At 50.0% G+C, this 24,796-nt stretch overlaps 6 protein-coding genes across 6 annotated transcripts; 4 read left to right on the forward strand and 2 right to left on the reverse strand.

Moving 5' to 3' along the window:
- The first annotated feature begins 774 nt into the window (after positions 1 to 774).
- B0H65DRAFT_90237 (acyltransferase-domain-containing protein) lies at positions 775 to 2,599 on the forward strand. Its single transcript, XM_062831541.1, has 3 exons — positions 775 to 1,239; positions 1,299 to 1,988; positions 2,045 to 2,599. Exons 1-3 carry the CDS (start codon positions 1,019 to 1,021, stop codon positions 2,418 to 2,420), a joined length of 1,287 nt encoding a protein of 428 aa, XP_062683797.1. The 5' UTR covers positions 775 to 1,018; the 3' UTR covers positions 2,421 to 2,599.
- A 6,694-nt stretch (positions 2,600 to 9,293) lies between these two features.
- Positions 9,294 to 11,735, forward strand: B0H65DRAFT_90275 (major facilitator superfamily domain-containing protein). Its single transcript, XM_062831542.1, has 5 exons — positions 9,294 to 9,743; positions 9,823 to 10,319; positions 10,416 to 10,620; positions 10,685 to 11,122; positions 11,189 to 11,735. Exons 1-5 carry the CDS (start codon positions 9,504 to 9,506, stop codon positions 11,696 to 11,698), a joined length of 1,890 nt encoding a protein of 629 aa, XP_062683798.1. The 5' UTR covers positions 9,294 to 9,503; the 3' UTR covers positions 11,699 to 11,735.
- An 869-nt stretch (positions 11,736 to 12,604) lies between these two features.
- On the forward strand, positions 12,605 to 14,876 carry B0H65DRAFT_455016 (uncharacterized protein). The gene is made up of 3 exons (XM_062826216.1): positions 12,605 to 13,271; positions 13,330 to 14,175; positions 14,228 to 14,876. The coding sequence occupies exons 1-3, from the start codon at positions 13,005 to 13,007 to the stop codon at positions 14,612 to 14,614; spliced, it is 1,500 nt and encodes a 499-aa protein (XP_062683799.1). The 5' UTR covers positions 12,605 to 13,004; the 3' UTR covers positions 14,615 to 14,876.
- Positions 14,877 to 15,800: 924 nt separating this feature from the next.
- Positions 15,801 to 17,744, forward strand: B0H65DRAFT_421092 (cytochrome P450; the record flags this gene model as incomplete). The annotated part of the gene is made up of 3 exons (XM_062824319.1): positions 15,801 to 16,106; positions 16,191 to 17,185; positions 17,270 to 17,744. 3 exons carry the CDS (start codon positions 15,801 to 15,803, stop codon positions 17,742 to 17,744), a joined length of 1,776 nt encoding a protein of 591 aa, XP_062683800.1.
- Positions 17,745 to 18,902: 1,158 nt separating this feature from the next.
- B0H65DRAFT_455019 (protein PNS1) lies at positions 18,903 to 21,094 on the reverse strand. The gene is made up of 2 exons (XM_062826217.1): positions 20,276 to 21,094; positions 18,903 to 20,212 (listed from the first exon to the last, which is right to left on the reverse strand). Exons 1-2 carry the CDS (start codon positions 20,628 to 20,630, stop codon positions 18,936 to 18,938), a joined length of 1,632 nt encoding a protein of 543 aa, XP_062683801.1. The 5' UTR covers positions 20,631 to 21,094; the 3' UTR covers positions 18,903 to 18,935.
- A 1,046-nt stretch (positions 21,095 to 22,140) lies between these two features.
- B0H65DRAFT_455022 (putative glutamate--tRNA ligase) lies at positions 22,141 to 24,694 on the reverse strand. Its single transcript, XM_062826218.1, has one exon. The coding sequence runs from the start codon at positions 24,549 to 24,551 to the stop codon at positions 22,641 to 22,643; it is 1,911 nt and encodes a 636-aa protein (XP_062683802.1). The 5' UTR covers positions 24,552 to 24,694; the 3' UTR covers positions 22,141 to 22,640.
- Between the last annotated feature and the right edge of the window lie 102 nt (positions 24,695 to 24,796).

Below are 24,796 nucleotides of genomic sequence, written 5' to 3' on the forward strand. Positions count from 1 at the left end.
CACCCCCTTGTACGTGGCTTTTCAGCCTGCATGAGGCCCTGGTAACCGCCCAAAGCGGTAATTAGACGGCCCCCAACCTGTTGATCCAAAAAAACAGAAAAAAGCTGCTTTTTTGCCGTTGATCGATAATATCTCTACCATTTTTTGCTGCACCTCTTCGCGGTTTGAATCACCGATAGTTTGAACCCGTGGCTATCGAATGCAGCCCTTTTTTCCATTTCTGAATATCTTCAAAATTCGACGAAGTTGAGTTCAAAGTTCCGACCCTAGTAGTGCCAAGAAGTTCCGACCGTGGCTCGAGCGTGGTAGCGCCAAGGTCTTGGCAAGAGGGTACAAGAGGCCCCCTGTGAAAGGCTGCATATTTTGCTTTGTACACGGATCAACAGACTGGATCAACTGGGAGTAAACTGGAACACGCCCCCAGACAGCTGAAGCTCCTCTCCAGTCTACCATGGACTTTCGGGCGGGCATCTCTTACCCTCCGAGTCCGATGGAAGTTTGATACGATACCACATCCGATGTTGCAATGACGCCTCGTTCCTAGATCGATGTCTGTGACTCTTTTTTTCCGATCCAAATAGCTTCCTTGTCTTGTCTATATTTTCCATATACACATTTGTTTCTTCCTCCGTTACCGTCTAGTGTCCAGTGTTTGTTTCTTCCTCTGCTTTGTCTGTTTACTGTTGTTTCACTTTCACCTCGGTGCCTCCGCCAAACGAAGCGCTTCACGATCATCATTCGTTGGTCCCACGGCTGCGACTCAGCCTCCAACAAGCGCCCGCCCGGCACGCGCGGATCGGGTTTCGACACTTCGTGTCTGCCTCGTCCCTCTTTTCCTTCTTGTCTAATTACCTATTTATTACTATCCCGATCCCTCGGCTCCGTGACACCCAAACACTGTCGTTCCTGCTTGCTGCCTTTCAACACCGCGGCGCATCATCACTATCCGAATCTCGACGTCGACTCTCCATTCGGATCACTGCCGAACACTCGACCCCACCACACGGTCACCACCATCATGGGTGACCTCCGCCAGAGGGCATCGTACCCGGACATTGCATCTGGCGATGCCTCGGCAAACCCAAACCCAGACGAAGCTGGACTTCTTGTACAACGAAATGATAGTTCGCAAAAGACGATCCAAAATGCGCATCCTTCCGGCAAGAAGAAGCATAACCGGTTGATCCAGATCCTTAGGGGTGTTTCGCTGGCTATCTTCTTCACAGCATGTTCTGTTGGGTATTCTCCCCATGATCAGTTACCATAGTTGAATATTGACTGACAGAGACATAACACAGCATCGTCGCGACCCAGTTCCTCGGCGCACCACTGTATTGGATCAACCGCGGCCTCTACTACACCTACATGGCCGTTACGAAACAGTCCTTCGGCCTAATCATCACGACTATGACGCAGTGGTGGGGTCCCACGACCATTCGCATCAGCGGCGATGGCTCCGTCGCCGGCCAGATCAAAAAGACCCCCGACGGTCGCGTCGAGTTCAACTTCCCCGAGCGCATGGTCATGATCGCCAACCACCAGATATACACCGACTGGCTCTACCTCTGGTGGGTAGGCTACGCCAACGCGCCCCGCATGCACGGCTACCTCTACATCATCCTCAAGGAGTCGCTCAAGTACCTCCCCATCGTGGGCCAAGGAATGATGTTCTACGGGTTCATCTTCATGTCGCGCAAAATGTCTGTCGATCAGCCACGGTTGGCCTACAGACTCGGGAAGCTAAAGACCAAACATACGCACAACGGGAGACAGTATCTCAACCCCATGTGGCTTCTGTTGTTCCCCGAGGGAACCAACTGCACGCAAAATGGAAGGAACAAGTCCAAGAAGTGGGCGGACAAAATTAGTATCAAGGACACGGAGCACGTCCTCCTGCCGCGCAGTACGGGAATCTACTTTTGTCTGAAGGAGTTGAAGGGCACGGTAGACTATGTTTACGACTGCACCGTCGCCTACGAAGGCGTTCCGTAAGTACTACGTTAGTCCAGGTTTCATTTGTCTTACTCTAGCTAACAATTCCCAGCCGCGGCATGTACGGCGATCAATTCTTCACCCTCTCCTCCACCTACCTGCGCGGCCAGCCGCCCAAATCCGTCAACTTCTACTGGCGCCGGTTCGCGGTAGCCGACATCCCGCTCGAAAACCAGGAGGAATTCGACGTCTGGCTGCGCGAGCGCTGGTACGAGAAGGATGCGCTGATGGAGCAGTACCTGACCACTGGCCGGTTCCCGCCTAGTCCGGCGACCAAGGAGGGAGGCCATGAGGGTCACTTAGAGACGGAGGTGCGCGCGAGACATCCTTTGGAGTTTTTGCAGATTTTTTCTGTGTTGGGGGCTGCGGGCGTGTTGGCTACTACGGCGGTTAGGACGTGGGGGAGGGTGGCGCAGTGGATATCCTGAGATTCGAAGTTTGACGGCCTTTGCTGCATCAAGTCTTCTACTCGTGGGGTCTTGAGGCGACCTTTCCCTCTGACCAAGACTGGCTAGACAAGGGACGTTGCTGGCCAGATGAGTATTCACGGATCATGACTGATGAGACGACGCTTCACTCTATCCTTTGGGATATACCCCCTTTTTGTGTGTTTTGGAATATCTCTGTTTGGGCATAACCATCCTTACCCCTCACGAGTTTGGCGTTGGAAATAATGGTTATAGGTGTGTCTGGGAGATGGAGAAAGGCGCTGGTTTGGCTTATGGGTTTTGCATATCTGCGTTCATACCCCCTTTTGCAATTGATGATTGATGCATGTTGCATTGTCACAAGTAATGAGTTCTATCTTTGCGGTCTGATTGTGATATACTGGGTTTTTGGGGGACGAGATTGACTCTGTGGAGGATATCTGGGTGATATTCGCCAAGGTACGTCCTCCTGCACCAAGCATAGCATATGTACCTCCGATTTCCCGGCTGCAGCCTACTATACAGTGTGTTAGAGCTTGCGGCAGGCGCACCCTGTATCCTGTAGGCTATATGTAGCCGATACCTGGCGCACCCTTGCATTACATTAGATTCTACAGAATACACCACACATTTGCACGCACTTCTTGCTTTTGCCTCGCCTTGCTTATGCCTCTGGCATTGACACAGTGCCAGGCCTGCACCCCACATCTGCTTTCTACCCCACATGAAAGGAAGGCAACAGTCTGTATAACAAGAAGGCACACCTCGTGCAAGCAGAAGGAGCTCAAGACTGCTAAGGAAGGAGCTGAGGGCATTCCCAAAGGATAAGCCGATGGCTGGTTGGGAGCCCGGCTGGCCACGACGGGACGTGTATAATACTGTATAAACCCAGGCCCCCCCAGGCCTTTGGCGCATTCTTCTCTTCTCCTCATCAGAATCAAGCACTTCTACCTCTTTGGGTACCTATGTATCCCCTTCAAGTTCTTTTTGCCTTGCATTCACCCTATCCAAGCACCTCTCCCGTCCTCACCTAACCCAGATCCCTGGCCTGCCAGCCCTATATGGATCCGTGGACCGTCTTTCGCCGAAAAACGGAGGGTTACGCCAACCGATGTTCTTTCCCCGACAACATCGCGGTCAATAAATAATCTCACCTTCAACCTCAACCCCACGGTCAAGGGACCGACAATCACCATGGTTTGCACACCGTCATTGGGTCACCAATGCCATCTCAATCTGGCTCCGATTTCCGGCAAAGGGCCAGATCCCGAGTGTTCTTTTGGCCCCGGGAGAATGTGGACCGAAGTGCTTTTTTTCGAAAGGGCAGATGACCAATCTCTTTTTTCCTTTTCTTCCTTTGCCCAATCGGTGTGTATCCCGACTCAAATTCAAACTTATCCGGTTCTCTGAGAAAAGGTCTAGACGGTGGTCTAGGGGGGGGTCAGGGCCACTTTTAGGCCTCTAGCGCGAAGGTTTACGAAATCTTTCAGTGGTCCACTGTGATTCACCGCTACCGCTGCCATATGGCCTCTTGTCTTTTGGTATTTTGCGAGCCAAGCAATGAGTTCGTTTGGACAACGTTGTCGCGGTTTTGGCTGTGATATCCAGGTACGTAATCATTCGCCGCCGATCAATGCTGGAGGACAGTTTTGGGCATGAATTGGTCACTTCCTTTCTCTTTAATCTTTATGCGTTTCCTCCGGTGTTTTGAAGTTGCTTGGTGATGCTATTCTCGGAGTAGAAAACACCGAGTGTCTGGCGTGCGAGTTATCTAAGCGGAGGTGACGGTGAACATGGGAACAACGTCCCACTCATACCACATAACACTTTTTGTCGGTGAGATATCAACCGACTCCTTCCCTTGGGCCTCGAACACCATCCACCTGATCAGTCCTTATTCCTTCCGCTCTTTCCTATCATACTTCAAGCGAAGCGGTGATCTTTGTTGTCGTGGTCATCCTGTCTGCTCGCTGTAACACCCTACTGACTTGGCCAGTTGACCATCAAATGAGGAATGAAACTTCATACATGTTCCCGCCGGAGTCGGAATCATTGGGGGAGACCAGGTCCAGGTCTAGCCTACAAGTAGGACATGGGTTCGGGCCGCTCGTAACCGTCTGCGGTCTAGAGGGTGCTAGTTGCTCCTGGAGTCATGGCACAAAATTTCCCCATCCAGGGCAAGAAAAGGACCAACACGATGGGCGGAATCCGTGCACACATACGGTAGAATCCGTACGCACATACGGTAAACCCACTTTTTGCTTAGTCAACCGCCCAGCCTAGCCCAGCCCAGCACACTGTGCACATCGCTGCCCAACCGTCGCTACCGTTGCGTAGTCTGTTAGTGATCGTTAGTTTTGTATCTAATTAAATGAAGCTATCACGAGACTTTACTTTAGTATTGAGTAACCGTTTGCAATAATTATTTATTGTCTTTGTTATTATTTTGTGGAGTATCCTCGACTTCGTAGTATTCGCATAGTATTTATTAATATACTTCGCCCGCCCGCCCGCCCGCCTAAGTAAGTTAGGAGCCTAGCTAACTAAAATAACTAGCGTTAATAGGATTTGAATAGAATTACTAGTAAAATACCTTTAATTTTGCTTCGACTAATTATTTCTAACCGGGGTACGCTTCCTCTTATTAGATTTCTATTGTTATTAATCCGCCGCTACCCCTACGAAAGAATATAGTCACTACAATCCCCTTCCCCTAACGAATATATTATTAAATAGTAGTCGCTAATATAATAATGGTCGCTATTGCTATCTACCGCCGGGGAATTTCTAATACTTCGCCTGCTATTTGTATCAGCTTCCTTTAATATATAAGAGGTTGCGTTTAATATTCTATAAGGCTACGTAGTTAGTTAAAGATTTATGGTTATATTAATTTCGAATTCAAAGAGTACGAAAAGAAGGGAGGAGGATTTCGTCGTATGTATTAATTATAAGTGTATATATAGCGGCGTATATAGAGCTAACGGCTATAGTATATGTAATATTACTTCGAGGTGGCTTAGGTACCTATACTAAGTAAAGATTGTACTACGTAAGAGGTAGGGTAATATGTAGTTTGGGGAGGAGATTAATAATAATTATAATTATAAGTTTAATGTCGATAATTTCGAAGGTAATATTATCTACCGGCAATAGATCCGTTATAATTATAAGGATATTATTAATACTATTATTGAGAGGTTGTTTAGCCTTATTAGAATAAGCGTACGCTAGATTGCTTATTATTTGAGTAGTACCTTCGAGGATAAAAACGTTGTAATTCCTCTCAAAATTATAAATAACCGTCTAGTAGTAGAGTTGTGTAGTCTTCAAGTATTTATTATTGCCTAAGAGGTTTAGAACGTTTAATAGTGTATCCGACGGGTAAAGTATAGTTTTTATACTTCGATTAAAATACTTATCGACCTTTTAGAATAGAATAAAGTACTCTGTATTAAATATTTCGTTAACTATAATCTTTTATTTCTTAACGAGTAAAGGGTTAACCGTATGTTTTAGATTTTCGATTAGTATATAGAAATATGGAAGAAGAACCCCTATATTTTATTAGTCAATAACATATATAACATATTATTACCCTTATTAAGTTAATTATTTTTATAGGGTTTAATTAATTAACCCCTTTTTTTCTTTGTAAATTAATTGCTTCAACTTTCCTCTCCTTAACGTTATTAGTATTAATACCCTAGGTTATAATTTTAATATAGCTTTTAATTTTTCGAATGGTAAAAGGTAAGAAGATTTCAAATAGCAATTTAACTATTTGAAGAAGCTTTAAGAGGATTACGATATTCTTAGCCCTGTAGTGCTTATTACCGATTTTAGTAGATGGTTTAAGAAAGTTGCTATTATTATTTACTTAGAGGTGCTATATTAATTATATATATAGTACGTTATAAAGAATGTGAATTACTATATTAAGAAGAAGTAGGGTTAGTTAGCTGGTATTAAGTTAACTCCGGCCGCTAATATATTAAATTTCCCGCTAATTACCCAGAATTTAGATAGTAATAGCCTTGATCCTCTATTTTATATTGCCCCCGTTGCTAATGAGGTTAGTAATAATAACGATGATCACATTAACGATAATCTAGAGGAAGATGACCTAAAAGAGGTTAATAATACCACCGCTGCTAACTATTTATTTAATAATTTAACGATAGGTAAGGAGTTTGTAAAGTAATTAAACCGCTTGGTCCTGGTTTTGAATAGGTTGCTCTACGTAGTCGTAATGTATTAGCGTTTAATCTAGTTCGTCGATTTTATTTAAATATATACGAAGGCTTTTAAGCTGCTTAGAAGCAAGTGGTTTACGTTAATAATGATGATTGCTTTAAGAGGGTATGGCTATTACTATATTACGAATTTAAGCAGTAAACCTGTAAGTCTCTATAATATATTATATACCTTTTTCGCTTATCTTTTTCTTTACTTTTAATTAATAACCCTTTATTATAATCCTTCTAACTTATTTATATAAATATTAGTTACTATGGATTAATGAGTTTGGTAATTACGTAGTATGTAAGTTTAAGAACTATAGTATTAAAGTAATTAATAGAATTGAATTTGTATATGAAATTATTAAGCGCTTTCTTAAGAACCGTTTCTCCTTTTTCGACTAGTTGTATTAATATATATAATTTGCGTGCCGCTTTTAAAAGTAATAGTTTAAATTTCGATTTATAATAGTCTGGCAAATGTATGTTTATAAGTATAAAAGGGTAGGGATGTTCGATAATCTATTAATAAAAGTATATAATATTACGTTTATAAATATAATTGCCTTCTCAACTAATTAACCTCCTTTTAATATGTGGTACCGTATACCTTTAAATTGATATAGTATTAATACCGCTATATTTATAACGATTGGCTTAGAGATTTACGTTAAGACTTAAATGTTAATTATAAGAAGGTACTTATAGTTCAATATAGCTTACCTTGCAAGTACTTTATATTGCAGCTCTTATAAATAGATCTCCCGTTAGTACTGGCTATGGAAGATATAAATATATGTTGGTAGTTAAGGTTAGACGGTAGTATAGGGCTGACCGAAGTTGAATAGTGTACCTACGCGATCTAAGACCTTATTGCTTTATTTAGCCGCCGACGATAAGTAGCTATCCCTGACTTAAACCTTATAAATTATATACGTAGAGTTTCGGGATAGGATTGTATAAACCCAGAAGTTTACGAATTACGAAATTTCGAAGGTAATTAAGGTTTATTTACCTAGCCTACTACTACCGCGCTTATTGATTGTAATTAGTATAATAATTGTCGTATACTTTCTTATGATAAGCCTCTCCGTTGAGTAATATAATGAGAAGTTAAAGGAGGGAGGGTGCTAGCTCGCTAGAGATAGTTTTGCGTTAAAGGAGGAGGGATTTAAGCGAGTTAGATTACGCGGGAGGATTTGAATAACGCTATTACAGAGGCTATAGTTCGATTTATATTAGTGCTTTCTTTAATACCTTTGTAAGTAATTCTAGTTCCCTTGCCCTTGCCTTTTTACCCTCTAGCTCCCTTTTAACGGTTGGCGCCCTCCTTATTTCCCTATTCTTAAATTTAGTAATAGCCGCTAATTTGGCCTACTAATTCTAACTAGTTTGGTTATAGAGTGTTAACGTCTGCTAAGCGGCTATTAAAATTTCCTATTCTTAATTTGGGTAGTTATTAGAATTAGTTATAGGGATTGGGTATTAAGTATAGTTAAATTAGGGGGTTATATACTTGTACGGTTGGAAGTAAAGGAGATTTTTATAGTTCGTACTATAAATTATTGTACTAGGCCAATTAATTCTATTATTATTTGGGCACTTCCTAGAGACTTAAATTTCGTTCTTCTTCTCTTTAATTAGTTGTAATATAGTTTATAAGGCTACGTTGTACTAGTAATATAATATAATTAGACTCTTATAGTTATAGCACTACTTCTAATGCTTGTACTGGGCAGAGGATAGGCGTTAGGAAATTTAAGTAAGAGGGTAAATTTCTAGCTGCTTCTTTAGTACTTATATGGTGGGTATTAAAATTAGGGTGGGTACGTGTATTCTAAATAATATACGTAATTATAATAGAGCTAATATGGAGGATAGTAGTATTATTAGTAAATGTAGTATTAACCTCCTTAGTAGTAGATAATTGATTAGATTAATGACTTTGAATACCCTTGTATTAAAAAGAATACATAAAAGACGTAGATCTGGTGATGCGCGGGTATTGATTATGTAGCCTCAGTTGCACAGCTGGGCGGCTGGGCTGGGCGGCTGGGCTGGGCTGGGCGGTTGATTAAGCAAAAAGTGGGTTTACCGTATGTGCGTACGGATTCTACCGTATGTGTGCACGGATTCCGCACGATGGGCATTTGTGCCCAACCGCAAATTTTTCTTTCTTTCCAAATTCCCAAATTTTTCTTTTGCTTGGAATCTTCCCTTGCAGTTCCGCCCGCAGTTGGTGGTCTTCCTCGCCTCGCATCTCCCGTCTAGACTCCCCACGGTCTGGGTTGAGGTACCTTGCACTAGCCTCCTTGGGGTTGTCACACACAACTTTTGTGTAGTAGCGGTGCCTGAAAATCTTGTTAGTGAACCTTGTCTCGATTCGATGACTCCCGCCACGCCCGGTTGCGGTGAGTGGTAGCTAGCCTAGCTACCTAGCTAGAGGTCTGCAGACTTTATTCATGCGTTCCCCTTTTTGGGTGGTTGGTATCGTGTAAGTCGTCGACGTCACGGGTCATATAAAAGGCGGATGGTAGCGCCATGTCGTACACCACAAACTTCTCTTGAGAGCTTGTTCTCCAGGCTTCATCGGGTGTTTCGTCTCTCTTTTCCTTCTTTGGTCTCCTTCACGGGTGTGACCTTTTCTTTCTGTGTGGTGTGACTCCGTGTTTGATGCCTGTGACGTTCATGACTTTCTTTCTTTGACGACGCGACTTGACGATACCCCTCTGAGACCTTTTCGATATCTCTTCGAATATTCTTTCTCAGCCACACCGCCGGCCCTCGACATACCTTCACTCTCAAAAGCTACGGGTCCTTTCGAACCCGTTAGCTACCCTCCATGAACATCATGGAGAAGGGTACCACCGACGAGATCGTTATGAGCGATCCCAGCCCAACAACATCGACACCATCACCACTCGAGAAGAAGACCCCCTTGGAAACAATAACACCAGTCTCGGCCAACAGCAGCCAAACAGCTCTCGACACAGTGGCCGAAGAACAACCTGCCGGCGAACCCACGACACTCGTCGTCGCTTTTGCTCCCAATGATCCTGAGAATCCTCATAATTGGTCGTCGGTATGTCTTTCCGCCTCACTCTCCTCCGGAAGGGAGGTCCTCCATAACAAGCAAACAACTGACAGAAGAGCAAAAACAGACCAAGAAGTTCCTCATCATCGTCGCCACAACCCTAGCCTCCACCAACTCGGGCTTCGGCTCCGCCCTCTGCTCCAACCTCTCCCCGCTCCTCTCCAAAGTCTTCGACTTCCCCTCGCCCGGTCCACAAACCATCCTCCCCACCTCGGTCTACCTAATCGGCTTTGTCTTCGGTCCCCTCATCTGCGCTCCTTTGTCGGAAACCTACGGCCGTCGTCCCGTTTTGGTGACGGGCTTCAGTATCTTCGTCCTGGCCACATTGGGATGTGCACTGAGTAACTCCTGGGCGCTGTTCCTGGTGATGAGGCTGATTGCGGGCACGGCGGGCGCGCCGCCTATCAGTGTGGGCGGAGGCGTGGTGTCGGATCTGTTTGGGGATAAGATTATGCGGGGAAGGATGATGATGATTTGGAGTGCTAGTTCGTTTTTGGGGCCGTTGGGGGCGCCGATTTTGGGCGGGTTTTTGGGGAGGAGTAAGGGGTGGAGATGGGTTTTTTGGTAAGTTCTTCTTCTTTTACCGGACAGAGCGCGCGACAGAGAGGGGAGTCCCATAGATGATGTGTGGGAGAAGATTTGCTAACGATGGAAAAACAGGTTCGCGTTGATGCTCGCTGGAGTCTCGTTTTGCGCGGTGGCCTCGATGCCGGAGACGTTCCATCCTAAACTGCTGAAGATTAGGGCCGAGAAGCTGAATAAGCAGATGGAAGCTGAAGGCAAGGCGAAGGAGGTGAGGTATATCGCCCCGGTTACTGGCCTGGGTAACGCCGATGGGGAGAAGATGGGTGTTTGGAGGCAGCTTGTGAGTTATATGCCGTACCCCTGGTGATTTGACTGCAGAGGAGTGAACTGACAACAGTCAACAGAGTATCACGCTCTCCCGACCCATCTTGTTGCTCTGCAACGAACTCCTCCTCGGCTTGACATGCCTTTACCTCGCTTTCGTCTATGCCGTCTTTTACATGATGCTCAAGATCGGCGGCGCCATCTGGAGTGGCACCTACCACTTCTCCCCCGGCATCGCTGGCGTGGCCTTTATGACCATGGGCTTGGGTACCATCATTGCCTGCTTCGTCATCATTTGGTACGACTCATATGGTCCCAAGTTCGCGGCCCGCTTTCCTGCCGATCGCAAATCCGAATACCTGCGTCTGCCCGTTGCTTGCGTCGGTGGTCCGATATTTGTGATCAGTCTGCTCTGGCTGGGCTGGACCAGCAGGGCAAGTATCCATTGGGCGGTTCCGCTGATCGCCACGGTGCCGTATGGATTTGCTTATCATATGATCTTTACTGCCATGATCAACGTACGTTTTTCTCATCTTCTTCCTTGGGTGTGTAAGTTTCAAAGGTGCTAACAGACAACGAAATAGTACGTGACAGACGCCTACTCCCCCCTCAACTTCGCCGCCTCGGCCCTCGCAGCTTGCGGCACGACGCGCTCCATCGCCGGCGCTCTTATCCCGCTGGCAATCGATAACATGCTGGCCGCCTTGGGCGTCGCATGGGCTATCACCGTGCTGGCTATCATCAGTGCCGTGATGTGCCTGGTGCCTTTCGCCTTCATCATCTATGCAGATGCAATCAGGGCTAGGAGTCCTTGCTCTCGATTGGGTGGTCTGACGGCGGAAGACCTCGGGGCGGAGTCGGATGAGGAGGAGGACGTCGAGGAGGGAGGCAATGGGGAGGATCTGGAGAAGGGAACTGGAGCTGCGCTTAAGAGGGAGAGGACGCAGAAGTCTCAGAGGACTGTGAGGAGTCATAGGAGCAGGATGAGCAGGATGAGCAGGATGAGCAGGAGAAGTGGAAGGAGTATACTGGAGATGAGCGGTGCTAATGAGGTGGGAATGGGAGAGTTGACGAGGAGTTTGTCTGCCTTGTGAAACAAACGAAAGTATTATGGGAGTCAGTCATGCATGTATGGTCCGGAAAAGGAGTTGGGGAGTTGGCCTTGATTTAAGGCTTGGTTTTGCCTTGGGTTGGCTGGTTTAATGTCGAATTTGTACCGCTCCGATTATACATAATGTTTTGTCTTGAGAAGAAGAGAATGAGAAGAGTTGAGACCCGCCAAAGATATATGACAGAAACAAGAGAAATTGTTAAGGTCTAGAATTAGGAACACCCATGGCTTGCTTCCGGCCAATCACATATGACGCTTCCAACCTTATCGGGCATGTGGGGTTTGTTGTACGACTACGGGAACCGGGGTGTTCCATAAACATCGGAAGCCCGGCAGGTGCTACAGTAAAGATCCCTGAAAGTGCAACCACCCCCAAGTGCAAAAACCCCCCAAAGTGCAAAAGAATTTGGCGACCGGAATTGTTTTCTCATACAGAACCTGCAAACTGCAAAGTGCAAAGACTTTAGCCCGGATTTGCACCTACAGGGGTCTGATTTTGGTGGGAGAGGAGACTTATACCCGGCTACCGAGGTTCTGAGGTCCCACTTTTCCGGCGACTGGGCGCCTTCCAGTGGCCGGAGGGGGCTCTATGGTCTGTGCACCAGATCCCCCAAGTGCAAATACCCAGAAAGTGCAAAAAATTTTGGCAGCCCGGATTAGTTGCACTTTCAGGGTTCTTTACTGTATGGCCAGGAAATGAGGCCTGCTTACGCGGCAGGGACAGCACTGCCTGAATGCAATTGTTAGTGCAAACTACAGCGGTACAGCCACCACAGTAACAGTTGATGCTCTGGACCCAATCAGAATGAGCCGGGAAGGCCATCATGCAATCCATCCGGACATGGCAGCCAAGGCGGGACTGAATTGGCGGGCGGGCTGAGCGGGTTCGCTGGAGCTTCCGACATCACCGCGCCCGCCGTGAAGGTTCCCAGGTCTCCGCCAATTTAATTGAAATTCAATCTTTTTTTTTCGTTTCCCATTCATTCTTCATCCCTTTTCCTCCACCACCGGTTGTCGATTCTGCCCGTGTCGCAATCGTGTAACTCCCCGCTGTAACTCCCCGCAACCATCGCGGATAACAGCACATTAGCTTGTGCTGTCGACTTGTCGCATTAGATACCACGTACCGTATCCGACAAGGTCTCCGCTACGTCCCGTCGTCCCATCCTCGTCGAGTACGAAACACGGACTGTGTCGTCCCATCTCGACAACCCCTCCATTGACGAACGATTTGCGACCATTACGCCACTCTGCGCAGGGTACAGTGTTTCATCGATCTGAAACCCACCATGACTCTCAACAACCCGGCCGCCCGTCGCGGCGGTGCCACGCGCAGTCTTATACCTCGAGTGTCCTCCTCCATCACAGCAACGGCAGCTACAGCAGTTCTGGCCGCTGCATTTATCCCGATGGCGTCCGGTCACGACCACCACGAAGATCAGATCCCCGAGGGGGCCACCATCTCGGTCGAACCTCTCGATACGACACTATGGCTTCACATCTTTCTTCAGACCTTTGTCTTTGGCATCCTGTTCCCCACGGGCATGGTATTGGGGGTAAGCATTCCGGGAACGCAGGCACGGCTCCAGAAGAATGCTAACATGGACCGAACAGATGATCAAGAGCCGCTGGCACGTCCCTCTCCAAGTCCTCGCGACCGCACTCGCCTTCCTCGGATACGCACTCGGCCACTTGCACAAGGGCAGACAGTTCATCTCCAACAATGTCCACGCTAGCTTCGCCAACATTCTGTTCCTCATGATGATCGGCCAGGTCGTCCTGGGCGTCTACCTCAAGCTACACCTCGAGAAGGGCTTCCAAGGCCGCATCCGCCCCTTCCTCCGAATCCTCCACAGCATCAACGGCAAGGCCTTCCCTCTCGCCTCGTGGGTGCAGATGGTGTTCGGCGGCATCACTGCTCTCGGCTTCTGCCAGGGTGAACATACCGGTCAGTGCTTGGCCCACTTCATCATGGGCAGCGCCTTCATCGCCTACGGTGTCCTCTTGACCATCGTCCTCCTGGTCGGTCAGCTGTGGTTGCGCCGCACCGGCCGTAGCCAGGAGTTCTTCGACAGCGCTGTCATTGCCGCCTGGGGCTGCGTCAACACTTTCACCGAGCACCGCTGGGGAACTGCCTGGGTTCGCAACGATTGGCAGCACACCACCATGGGCGTTATCTGGTGGGCTGCTGGTCTCGCTGGTGTCTGGCTCAGCAGGAACAGAGACGGCACTCCCAAGCGCAACTTTATTCCCGGTTTTGTTCTGCTGATTACTGGCTGGGCTATGTCTGCCCATCCCCAGGAGCTCATGATCAGCGCCATGACCCACAAGATGTTTGGTTACAGTCTCATGGGCGCCGGTCTTACTCGTATCATTGAGATTTCCTTCATTCTCAAGGACAAGCCGGCTGTTTCGGACCAAGGCTACGAGACGCACAGCTTCCAATACGTTCCTGTTTTCGTAAGTTTCCTCCCCAGACCCCTTTGGCTCACGCGTTACTAATGTTTACCAGCTCCTCTACGCCTCCGGCTTCCTCTTCATGAGCGCCACCGAAGAGCAAATGGCCCTCGTCGCCGGCTCCGGCATCGACCACGTCGCCTACGTCCTCATCATTTACTCCCTCGCCTTCATCCTCTTCCTCTTCGTCAACATTCTCATCCACCTCTACGACCGTACTGCCAACGCCGACAGCCTCAACAAGACCACGCACGGCAACGGCGCTATCCGGTTGAACGGACGGCCCACAAACCCCGAGACCCAGCTGCGCGATGCTGGCGAGTTCGAGCTCGAGGGACTTATGAGCGATGATGAGGATGATGAGGTTGCCAGCAGGAGGAATTTGTTGAAGAATGAGAGGGATGAGGGGATTGCTAGTCCTAGCACGGCCGCGAGGAGGTAATGGAAGGAACAAGGGAAGGGAAAGGAAAGCGGAGAAAAGCGAGTATATATAATGGCGAGGGGATGGCAGTGAAGGGGTGGATAATGGAGGATTCTTCTGTGACATGCATTATTACTGGCTTGGTTGGGAAAGGAGTCCGGTTTGCGTTTGTTAGAGGCGGCTCGGCTGGCTTCTTGGACAAGGTGGTCTGGTGGTCTGGTGTTGGTCAGCATTTCTTTTGTGATACAAAAACTAAAGGGTAATACACTACGTTCATTCTCAAGTCCGGATCGTTCCGGTCTCGACTCGATCATCGTGCAAGCTGGCTGTGCGGATGGTGTTACCGACCGGACGGAATGATGGTTACACGTTTCACGAACCTCACACTCCCGCGTGACGGATCCCGGATTCCCAGGATTTAGAACAGAAGAAAGGTTTCAGATTCAACGGCCGGACCATAGGGCTGGAATCGGTCCAGTGCGTGACAGGAGCTGACATCAATATCATCGGTGTTGACTCTGTCACGGTCAGTCACGACTTGCCGGCCCTCACAAACCGCTATCGATAACACAATCACTTCATCCTCTTTACAGAGGACTGCAACTCTGCCTTTCCAATGCCGCCAACACCACCACGGTCAGGATCTCAATGGAAGGATGCAGTCAGCACTTTAACCGTTAGCCGAACCTCATCCGCCAATGCTCAAGTGTCGGGCCAAACTTCTCATCTATATCCCCCGTCGGGGATTGGTCACTCCGGTCTTTTGTGTGATAGTAGCCCAGGGTAGCTTTGAATCTTACATGCAGCCGACAGGGTAACATTGAACCGGAAGAGGAGGAGGAGCAACGAGCAAGCAACTTCCTGCCTACCTACGAGTCCTACGTCACAGGCACCGTGATGGGCGCGGCTATGCGGTTGGTTTTAGTTCGGAGACGAACGTGATGATTCGGATTGGGAATGGAACCATGAGAGACTGAGTCCACTTGAAGGATGCTACCTCCCCCAGCGGAGGGTCACTCGATCATGACAGGGACAAGTTGAGCCCATGATAGTAGTATATATACCTGCCCTTCGACGTCCTCCCCTCAAATTGACGTCGAACCGCTCTAGTTTCTTCTTCTCACCAAATTCCATCCTCTTCTCTTCCCATCCGGCCGTCACCATGGCCCTCCCCCTTTTTCTTTTCTTGGGCTTCGCCCTCCTCCTCATGGGTCTCTTCAAGGTCCGAAACATCGGAACCCGCCCCAAAAACCTTCCTCCCGGCCCACCAACGAAGTGGCTCCTAGGCAACCTCCTCCAAATGCCCAGGGAAAAAGCCTACCTCCAATTCAAAAAATGGGCAGACGAATATGGCCCCATCTACACGCTCATCCTCGGCACACAAACCACCATAGTCCTGACCGATGCCGAGATAGTCAAGGACCTCTTGGACAAGCGCAGCGGCATCTACTCGTCGCGCCCTGAGGCGTACCTGAGTCGGGTAGCTAGTAAGGGATTGAGGATGGCTGGTATGGTAGGTTTTTTTTCCTCTTTTTTCCTTAGTCCCCCCCATTGCCTCGCTCGCGAGTAGCAAAGCTAACAGAGAGGCAAACAAAAGTTCTATGGCGACCAATGGCGTCGCGCCCGTAAAATCCTCCACTCCATCCTCAACAGGACCAGTTCCCTCTCCTTCCGGCCCTATCAAGACCTAGAAACCATGTCCCTCCTCGCCGCCATCCTCGACGACGCCGACGCCGACGCCAAAGCTCCCCTCTCTTCTGCCACCACCGAGGCCGAGGCCGCCGGCGGCCACCAATCCCGCCACCACCTGTTCGACCACTTCCGGCGCACCTCGCACTCGCTCGCCACCTCCATCTTCTACGGGTTCCGCATCCAGGACCCTAGCGATCCTAGGCTGTTGCAGATGTATCAGAACTTGCAACACTTTTCCGACCTAAGCGGCGGTGCGCAAGCATCAGCGGCGGCCTTGTTGTTGGATGTTTACCCCGTTTTGAGGAGGCCGTGGTTTCAACAATGGTTGCCGATCTACAAGCATGCGGTTGCGGTAGGAGAAAAAACGAGCGAGTTTTTTTGGGGGTTGTGGATGCCCGCCAAGCAAAAAGTTCTTCTTTCCAACGGAAAGATGAGCCATAGCCAGCAGCAGCCTTGTTTTGCCGTTAGCATGGTGAAAGCCCAACAACAAGAAGAGCAGGAGCAGGGGCAGGGGCAGGGTAAGGGTACTGGTATCATCACGGACGAGGAAGCGGCGTTTATCATTGGGAATGCTGGGCTCGAGGCGGGGAGTGATACCATGTCTAGCACGCTGGCGGCATTTATTATGGGTGTTGTCATGTACCCGGAGGTTGGCAAAAGGTTGCAAGAATGCGTGGATGAGTTTACCTCTACCGATGGCCCGGGGAGCAGCAGCACATGCAGGATGCTGACGATTGAAGACGTACAGGATCCGAGGGCGCAGTATGTGCGGGCGTGCGTGAAGGAGGCACTGAGGTGGATGCCGACGGGGATTTTGGGGTTGCCGCATGCGGTTGTTAGGGATGATGAGTATAGGGGGTATAAGATTCTGAAGGACTCGAGTGTTGTGCTTAACATCTGGTAAGTTTTTTACTGTCATCATTCGGAGCGAGGGAAGTGTTAATCGAGTTTGGAGAAAAAACTAATGGTGGGTAAAAAAAAAAGGGGCATCAACACCGATGGAAACCGATACAAGGACCCTCACACGTTCAACCCCGACCGGTTCATACACGACACGCAGACTTCTTCCCAAGCTGCGCTGAACCCTAACGTCGCCGAGCGTGATCACTACACCTTTGGCGCCGGTCGTCGTATTTGCCAGGGTCTGCATGTGGCTGATGACTTTCTGTTCTTGGGCATCGCTAGACTGATGTGGGCCTTCAACTTCGATCGTGCCATCAATCCTCAGACGGGAAAGGAGATCGTGCCTGATAGACTCGATCTGATCGGTGGTTTGATGGTACAGCCGGCGCCGTTCAAGATGAACATTACTCCGAGAAGCGAGAAGAGGGCGCAGATGGTGAGGGACGCGTGGAAGGAGTGCCAGGAGACCAAGTTGGATGGGGAGATGCAGTGGAAGAGCGTGCTGAATGAGATGTATAGGGTGTTCCCGAGTATGAGCGAGGTGAAGGCGGCTTGAATGCAAGTTGGGAAAGACAAGAAGCAAAAACTGCCGTGGTTTTTGGGATAGGCAGGTAGGCCAAGTCCAGACTTGTAGTTGGGTAGGCGGGATGCGTGTAAAAGCGTGTTCGGTTTATTCTTACAATCACCCGCCTGGCAAACACACCTCTACCGTCTATAACGCTGGCATTTAATCTCAGCTGTTATGTGGTGATGTGTGCGTGTGTCTGTATGGAAAAGGGGGTGTGTGGGTAGGTCCTTAATCCGTGCTATTTAGCATCAAGAATCTAAACTACTTGAAGGTTTTCCTTCAAAGTTCAATGGATGATCCTCGTCTTTTCAGCAAAAAACATGCAGGTAATGAATGATAAACTGGTTGCCCTGGGTTGGTGATTGATGATTGGAGCTTCTACTGTCAGAAGTTATTGAGGGCCCGACACATTGTATATAACCTGGAACTGAATTGAATCCTCGTCTTCATTTCATGGTTTCTTTTCCTGCCTGTGAGAGGAGGGATGGATATGTAACCAAGAAGGACGGGAGAGATCATGATTGCTGCTCTTACTTATACCTTAGTGTTGGTCCGGGTCTGAAGGACGAGTGAGTCCATCGTTAGTAAGTGTCAATGCGACTACTGACTGCTAAGTACATGTTGGAAACACTCTCATTCTTTTTTTCCTTGGTGAATTGTAAAGCAGACAACATGGGGATCACGCCGATCGATGATCACGGTAAAATCATCAGTTACAGCCAAAATCATCACTGTATCACAAGAGTTTGCAGCAACCAGCAACCAGCAACCAAAACTGGACGTATGTAGGTTAAGTATTAAGCTTTGTTTTTGCTATTACTAATACTACTCCTCTCATTCCATTCTCCTCTTGTTATTCTCTGGTATCATCAAGTTCTTCTCCCCCACCCACCCAACCCTCCTGCCCGCCTGCAGTGGTATCAACCCTCCCGTCCCAGCCCAACTCCTCAAAGAATTACAAGTTACAGGTTATCATATAGGTTTTCCTTTCTCGGAGAAGAAGGAAGCAAGTCAACCAACCACTCTTCTCCATAGCTTTCCTTTCCTTTTCCTAACCAGGGACAGAGCAGCCTCTATCAAGGCGAAACCACCAACTCAACTCTCAACCATTCTTCCTGCCTCCTCCTCCTCCTCCTCCTCCTCCATTATTTCCCATCCACCTCCTAGGAGGCCAACCAATCAAGCATGAATAGCCTCCTGAACATGCGGATAAACTGCCACCATCCTGTGATACAAATCCGGATGATCCCTCATCAACACCTCGGGATCCCACGCCGTCGCCACAAAAATCGTGTCAATGCCACTGGTAAGCGGCGTCGTAAACACATTACACACCTGCAGTCCAATCAAGAACGCAAACGCCACCACCACCGGCGTGTATCCTCCTCCATCATTATACGCCGGCTTTGTGTAAACCATGTACAAATACGCAATCAAGCCACAGGCATAAGCGACAAAAGTAGCGCCAAAGGTTAGCACAGGGCCGATAAGACACTCGTTGATGAGAGCGTCGATCCCCCGCTCTTTGACCATCTTCCAGGTATCTTTCGCCGCGGCGAAGTAAGCTTTTCCGTACAGCGCAATGTGGCAGAAGGCGTAGCGGTTGATGAACTCGACGAGCCAGTCCAAGATGCCGATCAGACAGCCGAAGATGCACCAGAGGATGGTTCCGAGGATGTCGCCCTCCTGCGCGGCGTTTTGTTGAGCAGCCTGGGCGAGTTGGCGGATGAGGTTGATGATGGCGATGAAGAGGGAACCCAGCGAAATAGAGCCGAACGAGTAAGTGAGCGAGCGCTTGAGCGCGCCGCGGGTTACCTTGGTGGGGTAGTTGCGGCTGTTGAAGTACCACGACCCATAAATGCCCGCGACGGTGGTGTGGATGGTGTTCTTCAGCCATTCGGAGATCCAGTAGCCGGCGAAGGTGATGAAGACGATCAGGCCGATGACTTTGCCCGAGGAACACCCGCCGGCGGTGCGGCAGGCGGCGTTGTTCGGGTCCGGCTCGAACTTGACGTACACGGCTACGAGGGTGATGGCCCAGTAGGCGGCGAATAAGGTTCCGATGAGGCCGCCGACGGCGGAGACGAGGTAGACGTGCCCGTGGACTTTGGCGACGTCGATGGCGGTTTGGAGCATCAAAGTCGAAAAGGGGATGCGCGACCGGCAGGACCAGAAAAAGAGGGCTTGGAGGACGACGAATATTAAAAAGACGATGCCACCGGAATAGTACTTGCGAGATAACATATACAAAGCAGTGACCAGGCCCATGACGATGTTGAGGATGCCGGTGGCGTAGATGAATTGCTTGGTGAACTTGCGGGCCATCCACATGTAGGCGTAGCTGAGGACGATGGCGCAGATCAGGACCCAGACGAAGAGGTAGATGGTGTGGGTGGTGAGACCGAAGGTGTTGCGTTGACCGTTGAGGCTGCCATTGTTTTGACTTCTGTTGTCGGCTGTGGTGTGTTAGTCAGTAAACATCTTCACTTATTCCTTTCCAGAGGTTCAGATCGTCCTACCATAACCATGAAGACTAATAGCCGACACCGCGACGAACCCAGCAACGGTAGCCAGGAACAAAAGTCCGGCCCACCAATCGTTGTACTTGGGCTTCTGGACCTTGAACACTTCATCGTACGACGGCGGGGGGCCGCCGTAACCATCGGTCGGCGGGGGTTTGTACCCGTTCGGCGGCGGTCCCTGAGGCGGAGCATACCCGGACCCATTTCCATAACCATTTCCATACTGCTGCGGTTGCTGACCGTAGTTACCATCGTTCGGCATGGGGTTCATCTGGTACGAGTTGGGCGGAGGAGGAGGGTAGTTGTTGTTGTAGTAGCCACCCGGCTGGGCGCCATACTGTGGCCCGCTCATCGTCGCGGGTTTGTCGTCGAGTACTCGAGTCGGCGAGTCGTCTGTTGTTGATGTGGAAATCAGGGTCCTGGGGAAAGGTGAAGCTCCTCGTGATGGTGGAGCTCCCGTCTTTTAAGCCTATATTTTCGGGAACGGAAGAAGCTCCAGTTCGAGTCGCGTGTAAACAGACCGCAACGGCCGATTCCAGTCCAGAACACCTCCACTAAAAGTATGGAAGGCGGAATGCGGAATGGAAAGATCTCGAATTAACGATTAGTTCCTAGCAACGAAAAGATGGGAAAGAGAGAAGAAAAAAGAGAAAGAAGGAAATTTGACACAACAACCGTTCCCGAGGAAGGTAGGACAATGGGGATGGCTGGAGGACCTTGGGCGAAATGAGCAAAGTCAAATCAGGTCGTTTGAGACATTGCCCTTTCTCGACTTGGCACAACCTAGCTCCAGCTCGTTCACTCGCAAGATTGGTGCGACAAGCAATGAAAAAGCAATGCCAAGAGGAGGTGAACGAACCGACAGCGAATGACGTATAAGACAAGCTTTCGGTCGCTTTCAGCGGGAGCACGTCCCCCATACCGATCCGAGCCAAGCCTGACGTCGATCGCTGTCAGGGGTGGGGAGAGCGACACTGCAGGAGTGGACCTTTTCCGCTTTTGATTGAACTTTAGCAATGCAGGTGGTGGATGATGAGATGAGCCACTCGAACCAAGCTGACCTTTTCTCTCGGCATTGTCTCGTCTGTTCTTGTCCGTCTGGGATCTCTCTTGTCTTCCATTACACAAAGCCTGTCGACCGTTACATTTGTCTGACATGTGCTTGCTTCGCTTGCGCCGCCCAGCGCCGCCCAGACGCCCAGCGCTTCACATCACCATTAATCCATTTGATGGGATCGGCTGTCGGCAATCTGATTTGATTCTGGATTGTTCGATTGTTCGATTGTTTGATGACAAGGCCGACGGGTTTTTTGAACACGGTTTTAGCAAGTGGATTTGTTCTCCGGTCCGGACAGGTTATTATCGATGGTGGCTTGTCGGAGCGAGTGTCAAGATCATGGGATGGCGGTGACACTAGTGATGGTCATTTTCTGAAAAAATAACAAAATTCCCGAAATTATCCAAATTCAGAAAATATCGAAATTCCAAACCGAAAAATACGGCCCGTGCACCTCACCACCAAACTGCCCTCACTCGAAGTAGTCAACTTTATCGACCTTATCGGCTACTTAAGATGAAGAGATGCAATAATGTTTAACGAGCTATTTGGGAGACGAATCTTTGAAATCGTTTGAACTAAGGAGCCAAAAAACCTGGAGCTGTTTGGCCGATGTCTGCACATCTCTGAGCACTTACACCCTCACGTGCGGAAAGCTTGGCGGAAATCATCATATCTTTTCCCTTACCTTTCCTTACTTTTCCGTTCCTTACCCTTCCTGTGAAATTCCATCCCTTTACTAGGTGACACAAGTCACGAATGCCAGGCCGGAAAGGTGTCAGCGCCACAAGAGCGCAGGCGGAAGCTCCCGTCCCTTCCACTTCTCAGGTTCAAAAGCGGCACGGTTTGACTCTTGTAACTCTGCGCCATTGATGCGACAGCAAATTGTAAACGGCTGTTTCCATGTCTTCAGTTCTGTTGACAATTGGTTTCGCATGCTTTATGTGAACTCCGAGTAGGAGTGACATGGCTTGATCTTGGAGCAAAAAGGTACTTGGGGCGAGTGACCAGCTTGTGCAAAAGTGCCGGGTAAGTAGAGCAGTGGTGGGCAACGCAAGACCTTGGGCAATCGATGCGCTTTGCGCTAGCCTCCTAGGACAACAGGTTCAAACCCTAACCCTATCATTCCCCAGACACGGCGAGGCCATCGTGACCTTTCAACTTTACCAGACAGAATCACAACGCATCGTTACAACAATATGACCATTCAAATGTTTTCATTACATTCATCGACCATCATTCTATCAACAAACTTTTCCCAACATAACTTTTCCCCGCTTACATGATGCTTCAGTTGCAACACACTTACTTGGAACCAGTCTTGCCAGTAGGAATGCAGAACAGCACGAGCTTCTTCTCCTCGCCCTCCTTCCAGTCATTGAGACCCTTATCGACCCGGTAGTAACCGCGTCTCTCGAGCTGGATGATATCGTCCTTCTTGAGAGTAGCCGAGGCCTCGTCGCACCAGGCCTCCTCCATGGTCTCGGTGACGGGGTTGAGGAAGTCCTCCATGTTATCCTCCTCCTGGAGAACGTCCTTGGTGATGAGGTAGTCAAAGTCCCAGAGCTCGGCGGGGACCAGGGTCTGGCCCTTGGACGCGAGCCAGGTGACCTTCTTCTCGGTGGACTTGACGTCGCCGGCGAGGTTGAGGTCGATCTCAAAGGTGGGGATGACCTCGGCAGAGGAGTCGATGTTGCGGACAAAGCCGTTGCCCCAACCCATGATGGTGATCTCCTCGCCGTCCTTGAAGGACTTGGCGTCGGCCTGGTCCATGATAAGCTCGTTGGCGAAAGTGACCTGCTTGGTGCCGACCTCCTTGTTCTTGGGGTGCTTGGGCTTCTCCTGCTTGACGGGCTCGGCGGGGGCATCGGCGCCCTTGACGATGACCTTGACGGCGTCCTTCTTGGCGATGGCGGTGTGGCGGGGAGCGATGGGGTCGATCTCCTTCTTGTTGCTAGCCCAGAAGTTGGTCCAGTCCATGGTGACGACGTTGCGAGAAGGGCCCTGCTTGAGGATGAAGTCGCGGAGGGCAGGGATGCCCATACCGCGCCTGCGCACACCACGGATGGTGGGCATGCGAGGGTCGTCCCAGCCCCAGACCTTGCCGGTATCAACAAGCTTGGCGAGCTTGCGCTTGGAAAGGAAGGTGCGGATGAAGTTCATGCGGGCGAAATCCCACATGTAGACCTGGCGGAGCTTGAGGGTATCAATGAACCACTGGTACTGGGGGTTGCGGTCCGTGTACTCGGTGGAGCGGAGAGCGTGGGTGACGCCCTCGTGGCTGTCGACGACGGGGCAGGCGAAATCGTACATGGGGTACATCTTCCACTTGGTGCCGGTACGGTGGTGGGGGGTCTCGATGTTGCAGCGGTAGATGACGGGGTCGCGGAGAGCCTTGTTCGGGTTGTCGACGGAAAGCTTGGCGCGGATGCAGTTCTTCAGACCCTCCTCGGTACCGTTCTTCATCTCCTCGGTGAAGATGCGCAAGTTCTCCTCGATCGAGCGGTCGCGGCGGGCAGAGGCGATACCCTTCCAGCGCTCGTCGCGCATGGTCTCCTGGTCGGTATCATCGGCGTAGGCGTGGCCCTCCTTGATCATGCGCACGCACATGTCGTAGAGGTAGTCGAAGTAGTCGGAAGTGTAGGTGACCGTGTCGGGCTTGATGCCCATGAGGGCAAGATCCTCAATGATAGCATCCTGGTACTCCTGCTTCTCCTTGGAAGGGTTGGTGTCGTCGAGACGGAGGCGCAGCTGGCCCTTGTAAGCCTGGTGGGCAAAGTAGTCGCTGAGGAGGGCGGCCTTGGCGTGTCCGATGTGAAGGTAGCCCGAGGGCTCGGGAAGGAAACGGGTGACGACGCCCTGGTCGGCGTTCTGGAGGGCGAGCGCATAGCTGGCACCGGCCTTGGAGGCGGCGGCCACCTTGGCCTTGGCGGCAGCGTCCTTGGCCTTGACCTCGGCCTGGATCTCAGGGTGGTTCTCCTCGATGTAGTTGAACCATCTGGCAAGGTTGGCGAGCGAGCCGCGCTTGATGAAGGAGACGGCGGCGCGGTTGCCACGGAGGGCGAGCCAGATCTTGGTGTCGATGTCGCCGAGGGTGTAGCCGTCGAGATAGGTGCGCAGGATCAGGTGCTTGTCGAGGGCCTGCAGGCGGGGCTCGATCTGGCGGAAGTCCGCGGTGAGGAGGGCCTCGAGAGGCTTGAGCTCGTCCAGCTTCATGGTGATCGATGGGGTATGTGGAATTGGGTTGAAAACTGTACAAGAAAACAAACACCGGGACAGGATCTCGTCACCAAACAATTGGTTGAGTCAAGGAAGTTTTTGGAGGGGCACAGCGGCACGGGTGGGTGGAGTGGCGGCGGGGTCCTCTGGTGCGCTGAAGTTTAGCGCTTGCGGTAGCGTCCGGGGGTAGGTCCAGTGGTGTGACAGGTGTGGCGCTTGTCACTGTGAAAGTCAAGACGAAA

This window comes from Neurospora tetraspora (genome assembly GCF_033439725.1).
Source record: "Neurospora tetraspora strain CBS 560.94 chromosome Unknown B0H65scaffold_2, whole genome shotgun sequence".
Classification (NCBI taxonomy): domain Eukaryota; kingdom Fungi; phylum Ascomycota; class Sordariomycetes; order Sordariales; family Sordariaceae; genus Neurospora; species Neurospora tetraspora.

Bases quoted from the DNA above. Each gene is read 5' to 3' on its own strand.
- B0H65DRAFT_90275 (XM_062831542.1), top strand. From the start codon at position 9,504: ATGAACATCATGGAGAAGGGTACCACCGACGAGATCGTTATGAGCGAT. The intron at 9,744-9,822 runs GTATGTCTTTCC...GAGCAAAAACAG, and splicing joins ATCCTCATAATTGGTCGTCG to ACCAAGAAGTTCCTCATCAT. The intron at 10,320-10,415 runs GTAAGTTCTTCT...ATGGAAAAACAG, and splicing joins GGGTGGAGATGGGTTTTTTG to GTTCGCGTTGATGCTCGCTG.
- B0H65DRAFT_455022 (XM_062826218.1), bottom strand. From the start codon at position 24,551: ATGAAGCTGGACGAGCTCAAGCCTCTCGAGGCCCTCCTCACCGCGGAC.
- B0H65DRAFT_455019 (XM_062826217.1), bottom strand. From the start codon at position 20,630: ATGAGCGGGCCACAGTATGGCGCCCAGCCGGGTGGCTACTACAACAAC. The intron at 20,213-20,275 runs GTAGGACGATCT...AACACACCACAG, and splicing joins TATTAGTCTTCATGGTTATG to CCGACAACAGAAGTCAAAAC.
- B0H65DRAFT_455016 (XM_062826216.1), top strand. From the start codon at position 13,005: ATGACTCTCAACAACCCGGCCGCCCGTCGCGGCGGTGCCACGCGCAGT. The intron at 13,272-13,329 runs GTAAGCATTCCG...TGGACCGAACAG, and splicing joins CCACGGGCATGGTATTGGGG to ATGATCAAGAGCCGCTGGCA. The intron at 14,176-14,227 runs GTAAGTTTCCTC...AATGTTTACCAG, and splicing joins TCCAATACGTTCCTGTTTTC to CTCCTCTACGCCTCCGGCTT.
- B0H65DRAFT_90237 (XM_062831541.1), top strand. From the start codon at position 1,019: ATGGGTGACCTCCGCCAGAGGGCATCGTACCCGGACATTGCATCTGGC. The intron at 1,240-1,298 runs GTATTCTCCCCA...GACATAACACAG, and splicing joins TTCACAGCATGTTCTGTTGG to CATCGTCGCGACCCAGTTCC. The intron at 1,989-2,044 runs GTAAGTACTACG...AACAATTCCCAG, and splicing joins GTCGCCTACGAAGGCGTTCC to CCGCGGCATGTACGGCGATC.